The sequence below is a fragment of the Poecilia formosa genome, unplaced genomic scaffold, assembly GCF_000485575.1.
Source record: "Poecilia formosa unplaced genomic scaffold, Poecilia_formosa-5.1.2 Scaffold299, whole genome shotgun sequence".
Lineage (NCBI taxonomy): Eukaryota > Metazoa > Chordata > Actinopteri > Cyprinodontiformes > Poeciliidae > Poecilia > Poecilia formosa.
Genome location: NW_006800238.1, coordinates 117,244 through 140,771, shown reverse-complemented (window position 1 = coordinate 140,771; position 23,528 = coordinate 117,244). Strand labels below are relative to the sequence as shown.

At 37.1% G+C, this 23,528-nt stretch overlaps 1 protein-coding gene across 13 annotated transcripts in view; it reads left to right on the top strand.

Annotated features, from left to right (window-relative positions):
• Window positions 1-23,528, top strand: part of tenm4 (teneurin transmembrane protein 4) — a 209,133-nt gene that overhangs the window by 163,820 nt on the left and 21,785 nt on the right. For 9 of the 13 annotated variants that reach the window (XM_016660825.1, XM_016660827.1, XM_016660824.1 and 6 more), the window contains 6 exons: window positions 1,696-1,945; window positions 2,359-2,379; window positions 7,806-8,038; window positions 8,980-9,134; window positions 15,211-16,088; window positions 21,933-22,105. In XM_016660825.1, coding sequence (XP_016516311.1) covers window positions 1,696-1,945; window positions 2,359-2,379; window positions 7,806-8,038; window positions 8,980-9,134; window positions 15,211-16,088; window positions 21,933-22,105 — 1,710 coding nt within the window. The remainder of the gene's footprint in view (window positions 1-1,695; window positions 1,946-2,358; window positions 2,380-7,805; window positions 8,039-8,979; window positions 9,135-15,210; window positions 16,089-21,932; window positions 22,106-23,528) is intronic. The other 4 variants (XM_016660826.1, XM_016660823.1, XM_016660820.1 and 1 more) reach the window with 1 other exon arrangement.

Below are 23,528 nucleotides of genomic sequence, written 5' to 3'. Positions count from 1 at the left end.
GCTCTGAGAAGTCAGGTCACCGAGTACCATCAGAAGCAGAAAAACCACCGCAGACATCCAGATGCTGAATTTCAAATATGATTACATTGACTGACCAGCAGGAACATCTTTACATTTACATATTTGGGGATTTTCCAATAATGAATTGGCACCAGCGATGTGAAAAATATCAAAGCTGTCCGTGCGTGTGTGTGTGTGTGTGTTTCTGAATCCTTGACTTTGAAGCCCCTGAATTTGGAGGTAGAGAAATGGGAACAATTCAGGTGTGTTGTTATTTTAGTCTGTGTGATTAAGATTGTGTTTGTGAGGTGTATTTTTCTTGCTCCAAGAGATTTCACTCGAGCCACAGCTCTTGGTCCCCATTTTGGCGTGAAATTGTGCCTGTGTTTTCATCCACTGAGATGACCTCTTATTGCAAACACAGACCCGCCTTGCAATTTCCACGCCTTTCGCCACAGATACAAACCTATTTAAAGTCACATCATCTTCTAATCTGTCTTCAATTACATTCTTCTTTTTACATTTGTGATCCGATCAAACTTTGCCGCAGTGTAAGATTGAGTCTAGAGGTAATAATTTCTCTTGTATGAGGAGGATAAATTGAGGTCCTTTGTATTGTGCATTTATATGACTTGCAGCTACCTGGCTGCTGTCTGTGACTGGGCAAAAAGTACAATTCCTTGAAGTTCACAAAGATCTGAATGACAAATGAAAAAAATCTAAGTAATAAATTTGTGACTACGTGCAGAAGGTAACCTATATATTTCTATGCAAAACTGTATCGGTTTGAACATATTAATAATTCCTGAAAAACATTTTATTGTTCATTTTCAATTTCAATTCATTAACTTTTTTTCTTTAACTTAAAAAAAGTTATTGCAAAAAAAAAAGATTAATCTTGTGATGTTTTATAAAAAGAAAATATAGAAAACTGTTAGAGAATTGAGCTTAACAGACTTGCAGTTTTAGTTGCAGTGAAAATGTTGACTTAATACAAATTAATGTCAATCTTTTTTTGACTTACTGGAAAAACAAATTAACTTCATGCGTCGCTTTGCAACTCAACTCTGCCTTGTTTTAATCTTTGACATGAATCACAATAAAATACAAATGCAAGTTTGTGGTTGTTAATTTGGCAAAATAAAAAAAATATATAGATACTTTTGCAAAACACTAAGTATTATGAAAAATCTGAATGTATCCATTGACCACAGGGCTTTAAATTTGTTCCTCTTGTCAATCAATCAAATTTTATCTGTATAGCACTTTACAACAGTGACTACTGAACCGAAGTGCTTTCCATTAGTGCAGTAATAAAAAAAAGGGAATAGAATAAAAACAAACAAAATGACATTAGTAGAAACAAAAAAAGTGTCCCAGTGCTGCAATGTGCTGAAAGCAGTTCCAAACAAATGCGTTTTTACCTTAGCTGTAAACCAAAATTGGTCACTGATGGTTTGCAATTCAAAAGGTAATAAATTCCTAGGGACTTCTAAAAGATTTTGGTCAGTGAGTCAAAGAGCCCTGACTGGGCGAAGTGCTTATAGAAGATCAAAACAAAGGCGCAACGCCATGAGCAGCATTTAAAAACAAACAGTATCTTCCATTATCTTGTGTGCAAAATATACGCTGAAACGCTGCTAAGCGGAGAGTGCTTTGCAGGTGTCACCTGTGTGTTTTCTGTGTCCTCATCAGGCATTCTTCACATGGGCAATGGAGAGAACGTGTTCATCTCCCAGCAGCCGCCCGTAATCGGCAGCGTGATGGGAAACGGGCGCAGGCGCAGCATCTCCTGCCCCAGCTGTAACGGCCTTGCTGACGGAAACAAACTCCTGGCCCCCGTGGCTCTGGCTTGCGGCTCAGATGGAAGTCTGTATGTGGGCGACTTCAACTATGTGAGGAGGATTTTCACCACAGGGAACGTCACCAGCGTCCTGGAGCTGAGGTAACAGAGGAGCAGCCTGCTAACATTCGCTCAGGACTACGAGCAGCTTAAATGGGCTTATACGCAGGCTATAAACTACCTAGTGCAATTGAGATAGACAGAAATGCCCTAAAGGCAGAGGATTGATGGTCTGCCACTTTTATTCACCTGCATCAGCTGGAGTTTGGTCCTTCAAAGGACCTAAAAAGGATGTAATAGGACTTCAACAGATGATGTCCTGGAAACAATACAGCAGTTTCTTCTGCCACTTAATGTCTTCACAGATATAGATAAAAAGAATGTTTATAGTCAGTTTTTTCTCTTGCTTAATTCCATCCACTTCTTTTTGATTTTTTTCTACTAACAACTTACCTTTTCCTCTTCTTTCTGTTCTTTCCTCTCTCACTTTTCCTGCTTTTTGCTAACTTTGAAAGAAATAAAGACTTCAGGCACAGGTAAGCCCTACATAAAAAATTTTACCGTCACCCTGTTTGTTGTTACAATTTCATTAGTTGTTTGTCTTTGTTGGAATCTCAATTTATGAACAGCCATCAACATTTAAGAGTGAGCCAGTTTATTAGGTACATCTGGATACAGTTTAACATACCCAAAGGAGAACCAAGCTTCACGTTTTCCCTTTCTACTTTGTCTCTCTTTAAACAAGCAGCTGGTGTAAGAATGTAGCCATGAAGGAAAGCGTTTAAAGTTGAGAATTAATCAGTACCTGGTTTTTGTCCTTTTATTTTTGTTATGCATGTATCTTCCAAATAATATCACAGGCTTGTACAGTTGCATCTTGAGGTGCATTCACAACAGAAAAGTCCTTAGATCTGCAGACTTTTTTTCCCATGTGATGTTTTTCGATTCACATTGTGCTTTTTTGCAATAAGACTTCAATTTGTAAACAAAAACTACCTGTTGTGCACAATTGTGCCACTATTGCAACAGCAAAATTATTTTTAATGTCAAGAGCAGCTCATTCAATGCTGTTTTTGTGGTGAATATTTCTAATTGTGGAACAGTGCCAGCTGAATGAGTGTGCCCTGACCCTTAATATGCTGGCAGCAGCATCGCTAAGCAGAAAACAGCAGATCAGGTACAGTTTCATTACAATTGCTACATGCAGCAGTAGCGTTAGCAACACTGAGCGGCACATTTTTACGATAATGCTCACCAACAGAGGAGCGTAAAGTCAAAAAGACATACATTTCTTGTAGTTGGTTCAGATCAAGACTAGACTGCATCAGAGTTTGTTTGGAAGTGGACAAAACCGCCTCAAAAAGTGGGTCTCGGTCCAGTTGTTTGGTCCACCCCTGAGTTCATATGAGTGGATTCACAACTTCACAAAATATCCGATCCGACGGGGGAAACAAACTTTGATCTGATTAAAGTGGACCAAATGTGTCAGATATGAGGACACCTTTAAACGAGCAAGACTTCTGTAACATTGACCATTGTAACAATGTTTAGTGAATATTCTGCACAAATGTTTTAGACTAACTATCAAGCACAGCGGCGGAAGAGTGATGATTTGGACTTATTTTACAGCCACATGCTCCGGGTACCTTGCAGTATCCAGATTTAATTTTTCTTTATTTTTCTCTGTAGACGAGTTCTTATTTTCTCTCCCACAAAATCTCTGCGCCCTCTTCAGATATTCTCAGCCAGGACTTTAGTGAAGCAATGTCTGCAAATTGCCAGATAACTTCTACAAACACCTCCTACCATTTGTTGAGCACAGTGGATGTGGGTTGATGATATTGCATTGCCTGATAGCCACTGATTCAGTGTAGTTCTCAGTCTACAAGTCAATTTTCAACTCCGCAACCAATGCATTGTAGAGTGAAGCCATCCGTCCACCAACTGAAGATCATCCACAGCTGGTTTTTTAAGCATTTGAGTTTTTTATGAAAAAGGCTCGGTCAAAATTTCGAACTTATAAAACGATTCTTTGTTTAATCCAAGTGTGGAAATGTAGAATCTACTGACCATTTTTTGGTACATAAAACTGAAGAATTAAAACCAGCTGTAGTTTCATTTTGCTATATCTGCAGATGAGTCCAATAAACTATAGGTAAAGATTTTATCAGTAGCTTAAGATACAGACACCTCATTTTCCATGGCAGTAGGCAACGAGGGAAATCTTAGCATGCCCTCTTCAGATGCCGTGTCTCAGGTGAAGGGCTATTGATTGATTTTCTGTCCAAGGGCCTTGACTTAAGCTCTGAAACACATAGTAGAAATGAAGATAAAAGGCAATGCAATTCTGGTCACTTGCTCTTGTTTTATATTATTTTTCTGTCACTTTATTTCTCAATTTCTTTTTTTGCAGGGGTTAAATGTTATTTTCCTTTTTACACATTAACTTATACATCATACGTGAGCTCTGCTCGCAGGAGCTCCACTAAAGAGATATCAGAGCCGCAGCCCTTTAAACTCTGTATGCTACATTTGCAAATTAAAAAAGGAGATTTGTCCAGGAAAGGTACAGCAAGAGTTGGTGCAAAATGGATGACCACTTCTTGTTCATGTAATAGCTGGCGATAGGATTGGGAATTGGGTGATTTAGCTGTAGTTCTCTAGTGATCTAGCTAATCCTCTCTGACCAATTCCACAATAGCTTGCAACAAAACCCAACGATTTTCCACAAACTATAAGTCAGTGACTGTAGATGGTATATATAGGTCACAGCTTAATGTTACGCCAGGGAGCCAGCAGTGTTTTACATGCAACTAGAAGCTTGAAGGTAATTCACATATCAGAAACCACTTACTGAAATTTACTACAGACCAACAGTATTGAGTATTCAGTGTACAGGTACATCTCAAAAGCTAGAAAATCATTAAAAAGTTGGCAACAAAACACAGACAGTAGAGAATAAGAAATAAACAAATACAACATCTGACGACATTGTATAGCATGTGAATTATAATCTCAAAATTAAATTGAGCTTGAGGGTTGCAGTCTTTCAAGCACAGATATGATTTCAATTGATGTTAGCACATTAGTATTAGCTTCTGCTAACTTCCATGTCAGTGTAATGCTTTAACATTAGCGGAACTACTGTTTTCGAATAGTGTTTTAGTTTACAGTGTCTACCACTGCTGTGTGGCAATGGTGTTAGATTTTTTTAATAATTTACTTTTAGTAGGCAAAACAGTTTGAGACACAGAGTACTTTTAAGTGTTTATTTAATATTATATATTTATAGTAGGTGCTTGACAAAATGCAGCAAATTTGAGTAAACTCATTCATCCTTTTCTTTAGAGTGCCATTTGACCATTTTTATGTCAGAAATTGTTATACAATCTTATAGCTCATTTTACCATTAATTTAAAAAAATTAAGCTAAAATATTTTGGCCATGCCAACTGTAACTATTGGAGAATTTCTAATTTTCTCTCAAATAGTACAAAAATAGTATTTTTTTTCCTTAGCTTTGAGACAATATAATCACCTACACTAATCAAAATGCATAATTGATATATTCCTCTATGTGTATTGAATCCATAGAATATGATCATTTTTTAAATTGGGTTGGATTAAAGCAAAAATAACTGTGATCTACTGAGATCCACCTATATTCTCTTTGCCAGCACATTGCATCTGACTTGTGTTGAAAAGCAGCCAATGAGTCGGTTGGGTCACTGGTCGTGTTTCGACACATGCGCCTGAGGTTTGCTGTCACCACTGATACACTGAAGGTCAAGTGTCATTTAATATTATGTACCCGAGATGACAATAGCACAGACCCACTTGCCTTCCCTCTTGTATTTTAGAAACATAGGCTAGCAGTGCTGTCATGCTAAAAGAACCCCCAAGGTTGAACCTGAAATACTGTCTTAATCCACTTTGAATGATGCCAAGATGACAGGCCTCTCCACAAAGCTTATCGGTTCTGGCAGAATTGTGCCATATGTTGACAATGATAACTGTCAACATGTTTAATGTTGCGACAAAAATTACTTTGCTGAACAAAAAAAACATTTTATTTTAAGAAATAGCTTCACAGATAAATATTTTCAGTTCATTATGATAGAGTTGTTTAGCTGTGCAAAACGTTAAACCAGCAAATATTTTTGCACTTGTACTGAAAACCAATAACGAAACCTTTAAAAATATATTTTTTTCACATTTTTAAGTTGTTCTTTGTATCAATAACTTATTGTTATAAATGCCACATGATGCAGCTACTTATTTCTTGTAGCCACTGGGCTTAATGAGGACCCATTTTTATAGTTTGAGAGCAAAATGGAAGGAGAGATGAAGGAATCATCAAAGCTTGCTGCCAGTTCAGTTACCACGTCTCCATAACAACCATTGTATGTCGCTACGAGCAAACTTCTTAAAAGCTGTTCAACAAATTTGCTGAGGCGCATCAGCACACTGATGACATTAAGTTGCTGTCAATAAAAGAAAGCCACATCATTTCATGCACCTACAACAAGGTCATTGGAATTTTGTACTGCAAACTCACAAGTCTGTCAAAGGTCGTCAGGGTAATATTGAGTTTTTGGTGACAAACACTTCCTGGACCACCGTCATGTTTATCAGAGGATACGTGATTCTGTGGGCCTGTTTGTCTTTCAAAGTGCATCTTTGAGCTACCAGAAGATTTTAAAATGGAACTTGAGTGACCTTTACCAGAAAACTGAAAATTAATCACAGGTGGGTCTTTCAACTGTATACTGACCTTTGGCCAAACAGGTGATCAAATCTGCTAAATAAAAATTTCCCCATACAAAACTTTACCCCTCTTCAGTGGCCTCTGCAGTCCCCAGACATAAACGCAATAGAAAACCTACAAGTTCAGCTGAAGAGAGCATAAGAAAGGACCCTGGATGATTTCAAGAGATTACTACTGCAAAAATGAATTTATTTCAAGGCTTTTTACGCATCTTTACCAGGGGGGAAAATAAATGTGGCAGGCGAGGTATGTTTTATAAGTCAGAAAATATCCATCGATTTTTCTGCAGAGGCTTGCATCTATCACAGAATGCAGGAGATTTAACAATAAAACAGCCCTATCTGTCACCTCATTTGTCCTTGTATGGATTCATAAACAGCTCTCTTTTGCCATCTTTGTTTTTCACCATCTATCTTCATTTTTGGAAACCAGGAGATTTTATGTATCTTGGCCGTGTTTGGTTCTATTGTCTGTATGTCACTGCTGGAAATCTCGCCAAGCTTTAAAGGATTACTTTGTTGATTTTGCTGGGAATTACACAGGATATGTTTCTGCGCAAAGATGTCTGCCTGATGGATGCCTAATGCCTTTGAATCTTTGGTTCAGTGTTATTTGCTTTTTACCAAGAGCAGCAAGGTAAAAATAAAATACAATGCATTTGTATTTGAAAGAGTAACCAGACTGCTGCGCTGCAATGGCTGGTTTCCCTTCGTTGTTTTCAGACTAGATAACAGGAATTTTCTGTCTTTCTTTTGGGTAATAATTAGGATTTCTGTCAAAGCAACTACTGGACCCAAAAGACTGATACCCGTCCAACTGTTTCTTTTCTTTGTATTCTGAATTATGCTTGAACTGTGTCATTGTTAAAGTAATTTGACGGGGACAAAAAGGATGAAAATCTATTTTTATGGTGCGTTTCTGTTGTTCAGTTTACAAACAGAGGTCCTTGATTCAGACTTTATTGTAGATGACTCTACGCCTTCGTCACGTTTAATCTCATTTCACTTTGTCATGTTTAATCTCATTCTATTTTTTCATCTTTCTGTGTCCTGGTTTTAAACTGTAATTGTGCCCAATTGACTCTATAAATGGCTTTTGAATCCATTTTAATTGTATTACACAATGTTTCTTATTGAAAGCGATGTAGCTGCTTCCAGTTTTATTGACTCCTTTCCTCTCCCTTCCCTTTGCCCAGCAACAGCCCTGCTCAGAAGTACTACCTGGCCTCCAGTCCTGTGGACGGCGCCGTGTACCTGTCCGATACGGGCAGCAGGAAGGTGTTCAGGGTCAAATCTCTGACTGTTGTGAACAACGTTGCTAAGAATCTGGAGCTGGTGGCTGGAACCGGTGACCAGTGTCTCCCATATGACGACGCTCGCTGCGGGGACGGAGGGAAAGCTGTTGAGGCCACTCTCACCAATCCCAGAGGTAATGTTTCACCAGAGCTGGAATGAATGATCAAGGTGCCTTCATTGATGGGAAAAGCATGGAAGAGTCATTTTCTGATCTCTTCCTACCATTTTGTTTAGTTTTCATCATGTTTGTTCCTTCATTCCTTCCCTTTTTTCTTCCTTCCATTCTGTTTAGTTTTTATTTGTTCTTTTGTTACTTCAATCATTCTTTCTTTCTTTCTTTCTTTCTTTGTTTCTTTCTTTCTTTGTTTCTTTCTTTCTTTTTTTCTTTCTTTTTTTTCTTTCTTTCCTTCTTTCTTTCTTTCCTTCTTTCTTTCTTTGTTTCTTTCTTTCTTTCTTTCTTTCTTTCTTTCTTTCTTTCTCCTGTCCATCCATCTTTCCATCGTGGCTGGGTCCATATTTAAAACCTACTGTAAAAGTATTTTACATAAATCCATCATGATTTTCTGCTTTTAATTGATAAATTGTAACAAATAACACTATAAACTTTGAATTTAGAAAGTCACTACATTTTACATGAAAGATTATCTGGAAGACTAAATGTAATGTACAGAGTTTTAAATCAATCAATTTTTTTCCTTTAGTATGAAATGTGTCTGTTTCTATAATTAAAACATACATAAACTCATATAGTATGTTACAATTAAAGTAGATTGCACCAGTCAATCAGCCAGAAAGCAGAAGATGCATAAACCTCACTGCTCCAGGTTTAGGTGTAATTTAATCAATAGTTATAGTAATTATCATCTGCTCAGATAGTTCTATTGTTCTCCATTACTGATTACAAAATCAATCCTTGCATTACTTTTCATTGGTATAATTAGTGTTGTACGTTATTGCTGCTGATACCTCTTAATTGTCATATAGTAGCGCTCTGTCTTCGCATTAGGTACAGATAAGCAAGATGAAACGGATGGATATTTCCTCCTGTTCTTAGAGTGTGACTTTTATCTGCAGGCATTACGGTGGATAAGTATGGGGTAATCTTCTTTGTGGATGGAACCATGATTCGCAGGATTGATCAGAATGGTATCATTTCCACTCTTCTGGGTTATAATGACTTAACCTCTGCTCGACCTCTCAGCTGTGATGCCGTTATGGACATTTCTCAGGTATGGCCTCTCTTTTGTGTTCCTTCTCATGCTCTTATCTATTTTCTGCAGGGTTTTGACCCTTTACTGCTATCTAAATTAATTTACCTGCTGATGCAGACATTTTCTGAGGCAGAACTCTTTTGCATTGACTTTTTTTTTTCAAAGTATTGTATAAGCTAATATGAATAAGACTCACAGGTACAGTCAGTTATTCTGCTGTCATTTTACAACATGTCTTTTAGATGTATTTTTGTATACAAAACTTATATTAAATCCAAACTACAGACTGTTAAGGAAGAGTCAAGGGAGTTTGTTTAAACTACCTTTTCGAAAATGAATATACTATCCATATATTTGGAAGTTTTGGGGAAAAAATGCGGCTGATGACAACTTGAAGGGAGGGCTATAGAGGCCTAGAAACTTGGTCTTTTCAAGCATGTGAAACTCTTCATAACCAGGAGTGTTAAAAATATCTGTCATTGTGAAATTAGGCTGAACTAGGATAATCTTTTATATTGCATATTGTAATCCTGCTATCATCTAAATGGAATGTTTATGACTATGAAGCTGCTATTTAACTCTTTTTGTCTTTAGTGTAGTGATTTTTGCCTTTTTTCAGTATACATTTCAATATACATTAACAAGCTAAATGGACCAAAAGTGACCAAAGAAATGCTGTAATTTCTTTTAGAGAAAGATTTAAGATATTTATTTGTAGTCTGGTCATGTAGGAAGTACATCCAGCTCCAACATGACAGACTTTGATATGGGACACCAGCATCACTTCTCACTTAGAAGAGTGAGGACAGTGTGTTCTTTCATGTCAGTCTCTGATAATGTTATAAAAGTTGTTACATTTGTTTCTCATTGTTTTTTGAAAAGGAGTGGCTAAAAGAGTTTAAAACTTGTTAAACATAGTGACCTAGCTGGTTAGTTAGAAGCAGGAACTAGAACCAAGCTTCTGAAACAACTGTAATGTATGTCAGAGATTAAATAAGAAGAAGAAAGTTAAAACTTCCAAATATTTTAAAGGCTTTTATTTTTTTTTTTAATTGTTACATTTTTAGTCTGATGGAGCAGACATATATTGCAATAGACCAGTGGTGAGCACCACTAACCTCGTTGCACTAACTTTTTAGTTGACAGTCTCTGTAGCTGTTAAGTTAACTACTTGACAGTACACTGTTAACTTCTTGAAGAGTTCCTAACAGTCAGTAACCACAACTTCATCACAGATGTCAGATTTTTTTCAACTGAAAGTTTACTAACAGTCAAGTAAATTAGCGCTTTAAAATTCCTCTTGAAAAATTTATTTAGGGGAAGCTAGGTGCGCTAAATGTTTTCAAAGTTAGCAAGACCGCTAAAGCGCCAAACAAAAATTAGCTCTGCTATTGGCGCATTAGAGGAAGTGTGCCCACCACTGGGTTAGAGTCATGGATAGAGCTAAATACAGGGTAATCCTGCTGGATATAACTTTGAGGCTACAAAAGTCTTGGAAGTAGGATAGAGGTTCACCTTAAAATAGAACAACACTTACCATACTGTCAGAGCTACAACAGACAAAACAACCTTAGATGAAAACAAATTTGTGTTAGAATCACCCACTCAAGACCATGATTAACTCCAATTAAAAATGTTTGGCAAGACTTAAAAATTGAATGTGCTAAATGTTCTTTTAGATTACCAAAAGCACTAAACAAAACATTTGCTCCACTATTTGTGTATTAGCAGAAGTGTCCCCAGTATTATAATTGAATCTGTTTCATTTCATTCAAAATGTACTTTATTTAAATTTTCTACATCTAAATGCTGTACCAGTTTCTGAAAATGGTACAGCAGAAGGGTCTACCAGATCTTGCTGCTCCAGATTTGATGACACAGAGAATTAGAAACAAACACAGATCTCCCTGACACATTTGAACATTTAAGTCATTTTTAAGGGCTAGCCAACAAACACAATTTTTTTCCTGAAATAGGAGCAGAATTATGCAGTGCATTTCATCAGACAGCAGATACACCCAAACCACAGGTGGCACTGTGCTTCCAGTTCTACTCTGCTTACCTACACATCTCCAAATTATTCAAGCATTTAGCTGGTTTTGCATATTATTGAGCACAACTAGCAAACAGTTGCTCCGGCGTGCCAAATGAAAGTGGGGGGAAAAAAAGCTTTTTCTGTTTATAGGATTTCATACACTCGAACAAAGCCTCCAGCTGCCCATTTCCAGACTCCCACCCTCAGGAGGGGATTTCATCCCTCCCACCGCCCATGCCTTACCTTTTCTTGGTTCTTTACCTTTTCCCACACACAAGCACCTATATGTACTCACCTTCCCACTGCTGCTGCCGCAAGGACACATGCAAGCTGGGTGCAGCTTGACAATGATGACAAATCACACAAGCACTGCCAGAGACACTCAGACAGTAAAAAGCATCCATTAAAAATTCATCCAGAGCACACGGGCTCCTACTTCAAACACTCTCTGTAACCTCGCTCAGAAATGGGTTTCTCTGGAGAAGGCTCATGGCAGTGGTCATTACTTTTGTTGTGTTCCACACCTGATTTAGCCAAGAAATACTGTCAAATTTCTTCCCTCTCTGATGAGTTTATCTTGCTGCACCATGTCTCCTGTGAGGAAACTGCAGCAAAAATATTTCTTAATTCATCTCTTTAATCTTTTTTGTTTTTATCTTTCAACTTTTTTTTATTTCATTGCAAAACAACAAGTTTGAACTTTTTCAGAAGTCTATCTGTTTACACCATGGACTTAGATTGTTCCTGTTTTGCTTTTTCAGTCTGTTGGATTTCTGCCAAAATGAAAGACTTGCTTTTCTGTGTTCCCTGCTGAGTTCAGATTTTAGTCAAATAAAAAAATAAATCTTCAGACTGAATCATTGGAAAATTTCAGGAGTTGGTATTAGATTTTCATGGTGTGATAACCTTGAGTAAAAATAAGCTTTTACAGAAATGACATATTATTGAAACCAGACATTTACATACACTGAATACAAAAACTAAACATTTCTCACTATCTGAAGTTAAACCAATCCAAACTTCTCTTGTTTTAGGTCAGTTAGAGTAACTAAAATTGTGTGCATTTGCTAAATGCCAGAAAATCTATCAGAATATTTTTTGTAACGTTTTTTGAATTTAGAATTTTACATACATTTGGTCAGCAGCAGGGAAATTTGTCTTTTAAACTATATGACTTGGGTCAGACCTTTAAAAATGTCCTCGTTTTCTGGCATGTAGAAAACAGAAATAATGTTGGTAACTGACCTACATCAATAGAAGTTAGATCTAACTTTAGAAAGTGAGATAAAATGTGTTTGTATCTTTTTTCAGTGTATGTAAAAATCTGGTTTCAACTATTGTCTTCCAGACACATCTTATATGGCCTGTTTTGTCTTTATTTTTTGCTTATTTCTGATTTCTGAGAGAAGCTGAATGCCTTTGGAGAAAAACAGAGCTTAAAGTTCACTGTGACATTTATTTAAAAACAGCAAGGCAGTTATATCTTTCTGATTTTATTGGCAAAAACAGCAACAATACCCAAAGTTTATTTACTGTTGTTGACAGGCTGACAAATCCCTCACCATATTTCTCTCCTGAACTTTTATACAAGTCCAACAATTTTTTTGCTGATATTTTTAAGACAAAATTCGAAGAATAAGACAAATGTTTGCTCCAATAGCCTGAGCACACAGGTTATTGCAGTGATTCTGTGTCTCCAGAATCACTGCAGCATCTAAATAAGTTTTACAAACTGAATTATGTATCTTTGACAGAAACAGTTCATAACCTAGAATTCACAAGCTGCTGTCTTGATTTGTTGCTCACCTGGTTTTTAAAAATTGTTTGTAGCTGTGTTGCCCCTGAAATACTGGAGATACTAAGGGTGTGTTCACTTCAGTCCTGTTTAGTCCGCTTTAATGAAAGTCTGGTTAGTTTGCTTAGAAAGTCTGGTTCTCCTCACTGTTTACAATTTTACAGGAGTTTTTGATCAAAAACTCAGACTAACACCTTCATTCACTGTATTTTCTGTTATATAATGCATTTATTCTTATTCTTTATTTTTTCAGCTTTTCCGTTGAAGCATTATGGATTACCTTGTGTATGCATAGATTTGCCTTGGAAATATAAGAAAAGGTGTAGCAGCCTTCTTTAGGCCACTTGAATGGCAGAAGACCAGCAGCACTGCACAACTCTATGCTCTAAACAGCAAGAGAAAAGTCTTCTAAGTCTTAATGTAATATTTTTTTTGCAGGTTTTAAAGCCCTAAAGTTCATTCTGGTAACCTGTTCTGGGATGTTAGCAGCTTTAAAAAGATTTATCAAGTCTCAAACTTTGGCATTCAATTTAAATTGAGAATGTAGTAAAAATGGCATCTTATTCTTTCTTTGATAACCTTCCAAGCCCTATAGAAAAGAAATGGCTGAAAGAAGGTAGAAAATCATCTGTAGCCTTCAAATATCCACCATAAAAACTTGGTGTTGGTACTAATCTGGGATTTGCTCCCCCACCTCATGAGCACTCTTTTGGGAGTTTTTTCCTTTGGGGTGGGGTTGGCAAAAGGCCTATCAGGCAGGCATTGCTGACAGCAGCCCCACTGTATAAAGTGCAGGCTGTGATCGGGTTACAGCATGTGGGACGACAGCTCAGGAAATATCCCCTCATCAGTCAGAGTGGCGTGAAAACCTCCTTACAGGCAGGTCCCCTGAGCCGCTCCACACTCAGGCTCATGAAATATTTAACCCGCAGTGTTGACAAGAAATAGGTTTTAAGAAATTTAAAGTCCCCCCCCTTTCATTACCCAAGTAAACGCAGTTTTTTGCTCACTGAAAACTGACATGTATCTTCTGTCAGTTGCCCGTTTGTTCTATGTCATCTATCCTATTATATAATCCTCCCCGATTCCTGTGAAAAATGACTGGAGGTTTAAAGGATATGAACTGCATGTGATGCTTGAAGTTGTTTCTCTTTCCACTTGAACTCAATGTCCTGTCAGATTCAAATTAATTATTCTGGCAGCATTGCATTCACTTCTCAATAGTAAACTAAAGGGCTTATATGTAAGTCTAAGACTTATTTATTTTGTTATGCAAAGATCAGAAAGCTGGGGAATTTGTTACTCCTGTGCCTGTGCATAGAGTTGTTGAATTCCCGCTTTATGGGCAAATAGCATTTTCAGTAGCACTTTTTGTATTTTGGTCCATGATTTAATCAGCAGCCTTCCTGTGAGCTCCCAGGCTCCCGGTGAAATATGACACTCTAGATTATGTTTCTTAGAGATCCCAGTGGGACAATAAGGGAGAAGGAGGCCAGTAAATGGGATTAATCCAATCATTTCAATTTGTTAAAAGCCTGACACATTGTCAGTAGAACAATAACTAATAATTCAAAAAGCCAAAGGCAGTGCAGGCTTTTGTTTGCTGAGGGTGTTCTTGTCTTTTTTCAAGGACTTGTGCTGTTGTATTATAGCAATAATAATAATAATAATGTGGGGCAAAATTATTGAAAACCCTTGAACTTCTCATATTTTGTCACATCACGGCTATTTTAATGTGTTTTTTTTACTGGAAATTTTCTGACAGGTCATCATGAAGCAAACTGAAAATCTGATCTGAAAATTGTGGCTTGTTTTTTTTTTCACACTTTGTGTAACAAATGATTATGCTCTGATCTAAACCATTGTGTTGTAACTAGTGCATTAGCTGACGCTGATGGATTTAAACTTGTAAATACTTGAAGAATTCTCAGCATCAATAAAGGTCATCAAAAACTTTACTGAGGTTTTCATGACCTTTATTGCGGTTTTGATGACCAAAACCTCAATAAAGATGTCAAGCTTTATTCAACTTAGTTTACAAAAGACAACACTTTAGAATTTATCCAGGAGAGTTAACTTAGGTGAAGCTAAGTATGCTAAATCTCCTCAGAGTTTACACTAAAGCGGTAAGCAAAATATTAGCTCCAATATTAGCACATTATTAGAAGTATGCCCAACATCGTGGAGGCCTAATATTCATATTTCTTCCATTATCTTCTTTGTAACTTGAAGCTGATTTTTTAAATATATTTTTGTTGTTCTAGGTGCGCCTTGAGTGGCCGACAGACCTGGCAGTGAGCCCCATGGACAACTCTCTGTACGTTCTGGACAACAATGTTGTTCTACAAGTCTCAGAGAACCATCAAGTCCGCATTGTAGCAGGCCGCCCCATGCACTGCCAAGTACCTGGCATTGATCACTTTCTCATGAGCAAAGTGGCCATCCATGCAACTCTGGAGTCAGCAAATGCCTTAACTGTGTCACACAATGGTGTTTTGTACATCGCCGAGTCTGATGAAAAGAAAATCAACAGAGTGCGACAGGTGTCCACCAATGGAGAGATCTCTCTGGTGGCAGGGGCACCAAGTGGCTGCGACTGCAAAAATGACGTCAACTGCGATTGTTACTCTGGAGATGGAGGCTATGCCAAGGACGCCAAGCTGAACGCGCCCTCTTCCCTTGCTGTGTGCCCAGATGGAGAGCTCTATATTGCAGATCTTGGAAACATTCGTATTCGTTACGTGCGGAAAAACAAACCCTTTCTGAATCCTCTCAGTATGTACGAGGTATCCTCTCCAATTAATGATGAACTCTATCTGTTTGATTCCAACGGCAGCCACATTTTCACACAAAGTCTGACAACAGGAGACCATCTCTACAATCTGACCTACACAGGAAAGGGAGATATAAGTGGTATCACAGATAAGAACAAGAATACAGTGACCATCCGACGAGACACTACAGGAATGCCTCTGTGGCTAATGGTCCCTGATGGGCAGACCTTTTGGTTCACCATTGGTACTAACAACGCCCTCAAAACTGTTGCTGCACAGGGTCAAGAACTAGCTGTAATGACCTATCATGGGAGCTCAGGACTTCTTTCTTCTAAGACGAATGAAAATGGATGGACCACTTTCTTTGAGTAAGTAATATTAAGAAACATTACCAATAGTCTGTGAATTGATTTTAAAGTTATTCAGCAATGAGAGCTTACAATATTGTTACAAGATCATAAGACAAACAAAGGAAGCTAGTAAAAATAAAGGACAACTAGTTAGCAACGGCCTTTTGTGACACAGACTTCTTTCATAATTTTGTAATTATAATTTTCAGCCATTGTTTACATCCAGATTTACCATGTCTAGCTTCCTCTGGTGCAGAATTTTGTCAGCGATGAAGATAAAATGCAGCATGACCATTCAGACTGCCAACGATTTAAAAACTATTGCATATTAATCCAATTTCCCACTATATTTTTAAGTGGCACAAATCTAATATCATGACAAATTGTGGGAAAGTTGGATATGGTTGGCATTTTCCTGCTCTGTGAACTAGAAATTAATCTTTATGTAGGCCAAAAAATATGTTGAAAATTTGACCCATTAGTTTGCATTTTATCTAAATATAACTAAAACTAAGGCGTTGACTTTTATCAAATTCACCCATATTTAAACCACATGTAGATATGAATACAATTAGTACGTTTATCTTGAAATCTGTTTACTATTCCACTACAGTTTCACATTGATTAAACATTAAGCCACATTGTCTAGAGATTATCTCTTGATTACAAAATAGGTTAAAAAAAAAAGAAAAAGAATTTGCTCTCCTGGATATCCTGGGTGTTTAAACTGATTAACTTGTTATCAATATCTGTAGTCTGTAACCATTGATATGTAGGGTTACAAGGGTCTTCCAATCCTATTCTTTGGATCAGAAGCCAAACAGGCTTGGGAATTTTTAATCAGGGATTCTCACAAAATAAGTAAGTCATTTTATTCGAATGATTTGCACTTACTGCCTTACTTTCACCCCTAATTAGATGAGGTAAAGATCATTTATGAGATTTCAGTGTGAGTCTAACAGACTCATGCCTCCATCTCTGCTTTTGATTCTGTGTTGTCATCCTATGTTAAGACGTTTTCGTAGAAAAGTGAATTTAGTGTTTTTTGGCATATGAACACCCCTCTTATGGCTGGATGTCAAGTCCATGAAAATGCAAGACCTGTGGAAGTATGAGTGTAATCCTGTTTGCTGTTATCATACCAAATAGGATTACCGGGTGATATGTTACTCATCTGCACACCTCCTTGCAGTGACAGACTGCAGACCCTCCATTGTTGGATACAGGATGGATAGAGATGCATCTGCTTGGTAGAAAATTTTAACCCGTAGGGATGTGAAGGCTGATTAATGTAGTCATAATAGAATAGCCAGAGGTAGTAATTGGCTGAGGTGAACCACACATTGAGTGGGAACAATTGAAAACCCTCCCACACTCTTCGGCATATGAGCGCAGGATTTCATGTTCTTGTGAGTTGTGCTGAGCAGCCTGTCCCTTATCCTAACATGCTGTACCAAAAGGTGGGAACTGTGCTAACAGGATGTCATCCCAAAACATGTGATTAAGCAGATTTGCTGTTCAGACATCTGTCACACCTCACCAGTTGAATGTAACTTTGACACGTAATCAGACGCTCCATTTAATATGCACACACATTTATCACCTGTGTTTGATTCGGCTGTCACCTGAGATGCTTCGAATGAAAGTGGAAAGCAGTAATGCACCCAAATATTTGCATTTCTGGAGGTAGAGAAAATTGCCTCTGGCCACAAAACACACACTAGGTGTTTGGAATTTTAAGTATATATTTTTTGACGTTCTGCAAAACAGCTGCGGTTATTATTAGATCCGAGCCGCAACCTTTGCTTATGTGTAAAGAAACAGGGAGATCATAGAGCAGAAGTTGCACAAAGGACTTTTTAAAGATGGAATAAAAACAGTTTTTCAGGGTCAGAATTTCTTGTTCGTGTGAATAAACAGACATGGAGAATAAGTGTAGCACTTTAGAATATTCCAGTTTGATGTTATATGTTGAGAAAAAAAAGTCATAATCTGTTTACTAATATACAGCATCAGTTATAATGTTTTTAAAGAGAAAAAGGTCAAATTAATATGAATTCTTTGACTATTATTTCAAGTTAACGTGTGTTTGTTTTTAATCTTTTCCTTTTACCATGACAGCCATACAACTAAATGCAAAGCAGAAAGTTGCCTTGAATATATTTAATGCCTTGAAATAAACAAATCTGGATTAACATATTTACTGTAACTTTTGTTCCTAAAAATATATCTACCTTTGTATTTTTTGGGGGTTGTTTTTCCTATGAAAGTTGCATATTATAGTCTGCTCCAAACAAAGGAGATATTCAATTACTCAATTTCCTGCTTCTTTTCTTTCAAGTCAAGCAATAACTTTGTTTTTACCTGCAGGCAAATCAGTTCATCCATGTTTCATTTAGACCAAATAAAGAGCATTTGTTTTTCCTTGAATAATTAGCGTTGAAGGTCAGAACACCACCTGAGGCTCTGAAGCAGAATTCGCTGCCATCAAAACTGCCATTTATCTCCATCCAACAAAGAGCCCTGCTAAACATTTGCTGGTATTAATAATTATGTGATTATATCCCGTGGTGTGTAGATCAAAGGATATTCTCATTAGGTGCAGATATAAGACTCAGAATCGACTAGGGAACAATAAATGTCTGCTGAATTTTCTTTTCATTGTAACCCTTGGTAACCTCACTCCCATTGACATTTATGGTATCCACAAACATACTTCTGACCCTTAAATAATTTTATTACTATAATCAATGTTCCCAAAAACTTTTGACCACTCTACTATAAACATCTTACAACAGATTACGGTTGCTGCTGATGATGATTGTGAGGAGAAGAGACCTTTGAGATCAACTGTAGGAAAATGGAGGGCTACTGTGCGACTGACTTTAGTGTCTCTTTTGAGTAAATTTTTAAAGTGTCTTCCTACAGTTTGACCTGTAATCTAAGTATTTATTGCTAATCAAAATGGTTTGAGGTCACACATAATTTTATTGTATTTCTGCAATAACCTGTTCAGTCATTTGGAAAAAAAAAGATTTTTGCAAGAAGCAAAACACTTTCTACTATAAGATAGAACGTTTATGTGGATATTTTTAATTTCTTAGGAAAAGGAATGAATTAGTTACAATTATTTAAGTGATTTATGTATTTATGTTTATATCAATATTTGAATCACTCTTTAAAGTTTAACACTAGGTTTTGATTTTTGGTGACACCCCAAAGATCATCAATTGGCCCCCATTTAGTCCTCTTTAAAAAAATTCCTTGATACACCCCTGCTCTGTGGAATTTGACATAAATAATATACAAGCATTAATAGTGTTTAAAAATTTGAATATCACGCACTAAATTAAACACAGCAGGTCTGATGCATATTTATAAATATTAATTGAAACTGTTTGCTACAGTCCGCTCAGCTTGGATGCAGTGCTATAATTTCGCTGTAATGTGAATTTCAACAGCCAGTAGAAATAGAGAAATGTGTTGAAAAAAGCTGCACTAGTTCTCTAAAGCAGTGGTGTCGAACTCATTTTCATTTTCATTTCCCATTAAGATTATAAATGTCTTCAAAAGGCTGGTTGTGGCAGAATGTATTGATAAAACCACATTTTAACAAACCATTAAAAATGTTATAATTTTCTCTGCATTCAAGAAGTAGTTCTTAATTTTTTCACACTGACCTAATTTGGTGCTACACAAATAAAAACTGATTTGATTTGACTGATAAAACATTTAAGCACACAAGCAATATGCTGAAGTTCTGCTTCCACAGAAATAGTTATGGAAAGCCATAATTAGCCCACAAGTCTCGAGTTTGCCACATGCACGCTAAAGTCTTTAGCTTTAGCTCATGTATTGCAACAATAAGCTTTTAAAATGTTTTATATCCCCTCAAATTCAAGGCAGCAAGCAAAATAAGAAAACCCCACGTAAAATTGGCATTTACTGTGCTGCAGGTGATGTTGACATGAAGTGTTCGGCCCATTGTTGGGCCCTAGCGTGAAAGGTCATGGAGCTAACATGTCACACAGAGCTGATGCGATCCGAATAGACTCATGGCCAACCATGGGGAAACAGTTCTCTGCTTCTTTTGAGCACCCTGCCCCTGTGTGCCCCTCTTGTTCAAGGAAAGCAAACTAATGGGCAGCTGAGCCGAGGCAGGCAGCAGCCATTAGCAGCTCAGCTAGCTAGCTCACGGCTTATAATTGAGACAGAGAGAGTGTGGGTCAGTGATCAAGCCACCTAATGCGAATAAGATTTGTCTACTGGACTTTTGTGAGGAAGGCAAACTAGCTGAATAAATTAAGCAGCTAGACTGTACAATTTAGATCATGAGTAATGTATGCTTTCAAAGCTTAAGTTTGTTTACAAGATGAAGACAGGGAAGATCAAATGCTTAGATGCTAATTACGATGCTATTTTCTATTTCCTGGAGTGGAAGAAATGTGCATGAATCTCAGTGCCTTGCACCAGCTTGGATCAGATAACATTTATCTCTCTGAGATGATCCTTCTCCCACTCTTCCTTTCTATATTAGACATTTGAGATGGGAGCACTGAGGAAATATCTGTAAACCAGCACCTGCCGTCTCATTTATTAGAGGCTTTATTGTAGCAGGCAGCAACATAGAGGAGGGCGTTCTAATATGTATTCGGTGCACAGATAAAAGTCTTCATTCTAAGTAATGTACTGCTCACTCACTCCTCGAACAGGCAATCTGAAAGATTTCAAATTGTTCAATGCTGACGTGCTCTCTGAGCAGAATGAAACAATCTGGCCACTCATGTTCTTGTATGTGATGAGCTGATTTGTAGGCTGGAGAGAGACAGCATCTCTCAGAGGATTTGCACTTCAGTGCTCCTTTTTCATAGGCTGCATAATGAGATTAGGTGATGTTGCTAATCTTTTAAGCTAATAAAATGTTTTCCAAATCCAAGAAGGTTTGTGCTTTCTCATCTTTGCTGTGAAACCTTTCTCTTTAGAAGAAGTTTACCCTTTTTTCCTGTAGCATTTCAAACACAACTAACAAAAGCGGACACTTGGTGCAACTTTGGAGTTCTGCCATATTATCCAACAGCCACTGAGTTAAAGGTAGCTGGAAAATTGCCATAAATGTGTGACTCTCAGAAAATTATTTTCTGTTAACTAAAAACACTTTTGCTAATTATAGGTATTTTAAACAGATAAAAATACAGATTCACATTCCAAATTCTGACATAGCACTCGTCAGTGAACCCTGTTTTACATGAACATCATCTCTTCCTGCCTCATATGAAACTCCAATGTAAGTGCAGATGGCCTTATGCAAACAGAAAGATCAAACAACAGCTTCATTATTATGTTATTATGACAGACCAACATAATTCTTTGAAATGCTACTTTGTTTTAGTTTAATTGAGCATTTATTGAGACTAAAAAATGTGTAGGTCATTTGAAATCAGCAGAAAAATCTTGCAATAAAAGGTGCAAATATTTATTTATGCAATGGTTGATTACAGGTTTCTATCATTAGAAGTTATGCATTATAAAGTAATTGAATTTATGTTTTTTCCATGTAATGTTGAAAAAGGTAAAATCTTCAAAACTATGGTTGTATAATTACTCCTCTGAAGATTTTACTTTTAAAGCTTGTTGTGCCACGACAATTAACGGTGACTATTGAATTTATTATCTTTTCTTTTCTACACTGGTTGATTTGCTGTCTTTTTACAATCGCATTTTGCAGTTTGTGGCACCAGGTTAGCACTGAAATACTTTCTTAAGAGAGAATAAGTCATAATTGCTGAAGTAGATGTCATTTTTTCTTTTAAATTGGTTCTGTTCCCTACAGCTGATCCTTATTTCAAATACTCTCTATCGTAGGTACGACGGTTACGGACGACTAACCAACATCACTTACCCCACCGGCAGAGTAAGCAGCTACCGCACAGAAGCCGACAGTTCGGTCCGCATCCAGACAGAGGGCTCCAACAGAGAGGATATCACAGTCACCACCAACCTGTCTGCCTCTGGCAACTTCTACACACTTTTGCAAGGTGAGTGCCTCGGTGATGGGAGTCAATTTTTGTCTGAGACCCAAATTCGTTGACACAATGCGTCAAACCGAGCATTTACATTAAACTGTCATCTGAAAGGATAAAATGCAATTGCACATACACTCTTTTCATTACTGCACTGCCTGACTGTAAACCTTTCAACTTTATCCCTCTGGTTTGACATCACATTTTATTGGTTGAGGGACATCAATGGAGTCTGTGAGGGTGTGTAGCCATTTTCTAGTGGCATGAGTAATATCCTATAGTGTTCACACAACACAGTAATTTCAAAAAGTATTCAGACACAAACACAAGGTGTAACATAACACTTCATGTTACACCGTGAATCTCAAATGGATTTTTTGGGATCTCCAAATAGACCAGCATATAAACAAGGAGTACTTGGGAATTAGATTAGATATATTTCAATGTGATAAAAAGGTAAACGCCATTGATCGTTTTTTTTTTTTTTTTTTTTCCCACATACAAAGTTTCCAACTGGAACTTTTGTATTTTTGTGGTTCTGGTACGCCCTTAAACATGACTCATAACCAACAGCAATGGACAACAAAGCTGCCTTTCTTTACCTTCTGGGGGATCATTTTTAGTTCAAAAGTAATCTGATGGGACTCTGGTAAAAAGTATTTTATGTGAAAGTTGTGCTAAAAGGAGACACAGAAGGTATTCAAGCTTAAAATGCCACTTCAGTGCAGAACATGTTGCAGCAAGCAGTGACGTCCGCAACGCTAATGTCAGCGTCCACGGTCCACATTTCTAACGTAGTTTTTCATAGGAAAAAGCTGAATGGGTATAATAGTATTTTGCCCTTGTATGATGGTTGAATGACCTAAATAACTTATAAAAACACATATGTTTATTCAATAATTTTTAAAGAGTTTTTTAATTAAAATGTTATGTTTATATGTTGCTTTAAAATACAAAAAAAAAAATAATTACAAACCTTGAAATTAATTTAATGAAAATTTCAAGTGCCACCACTAATTGTACATGTATTCATATAAATATAAAATTGGAAAGCTAAGTGTGCGTTTTGAATTGATTTAGTCAATACTTTGTAGAAGCATTTTTGGCTACAAATACAGCCTCGAGGGATCTTCTGTATCCATTTTGCACATCAAGAAATTGAACGTTTTAGCCAATTCCTCTGTGAAAAATATCTCAAGCTCAGTAAGCTGGACAGAGAGCAGCTGTGAGCATCAATTTCTAAGTCTTGTTGCTGGTTGTCCATTAAATTTAATTTTCAGTTTAGGTTAAAGGTCATGTCTTAGCAGATTTTCTGTAGGGTCTTACTCTTTAATTATTTGGATCATGGATTTAACATTGCTTAGTGATTCATTAAACCAGAGGTTCCCAAACTGTGGGGTGCGCCCCCTAGGGGGGGCACCGTGTCATTGCAGGGGGG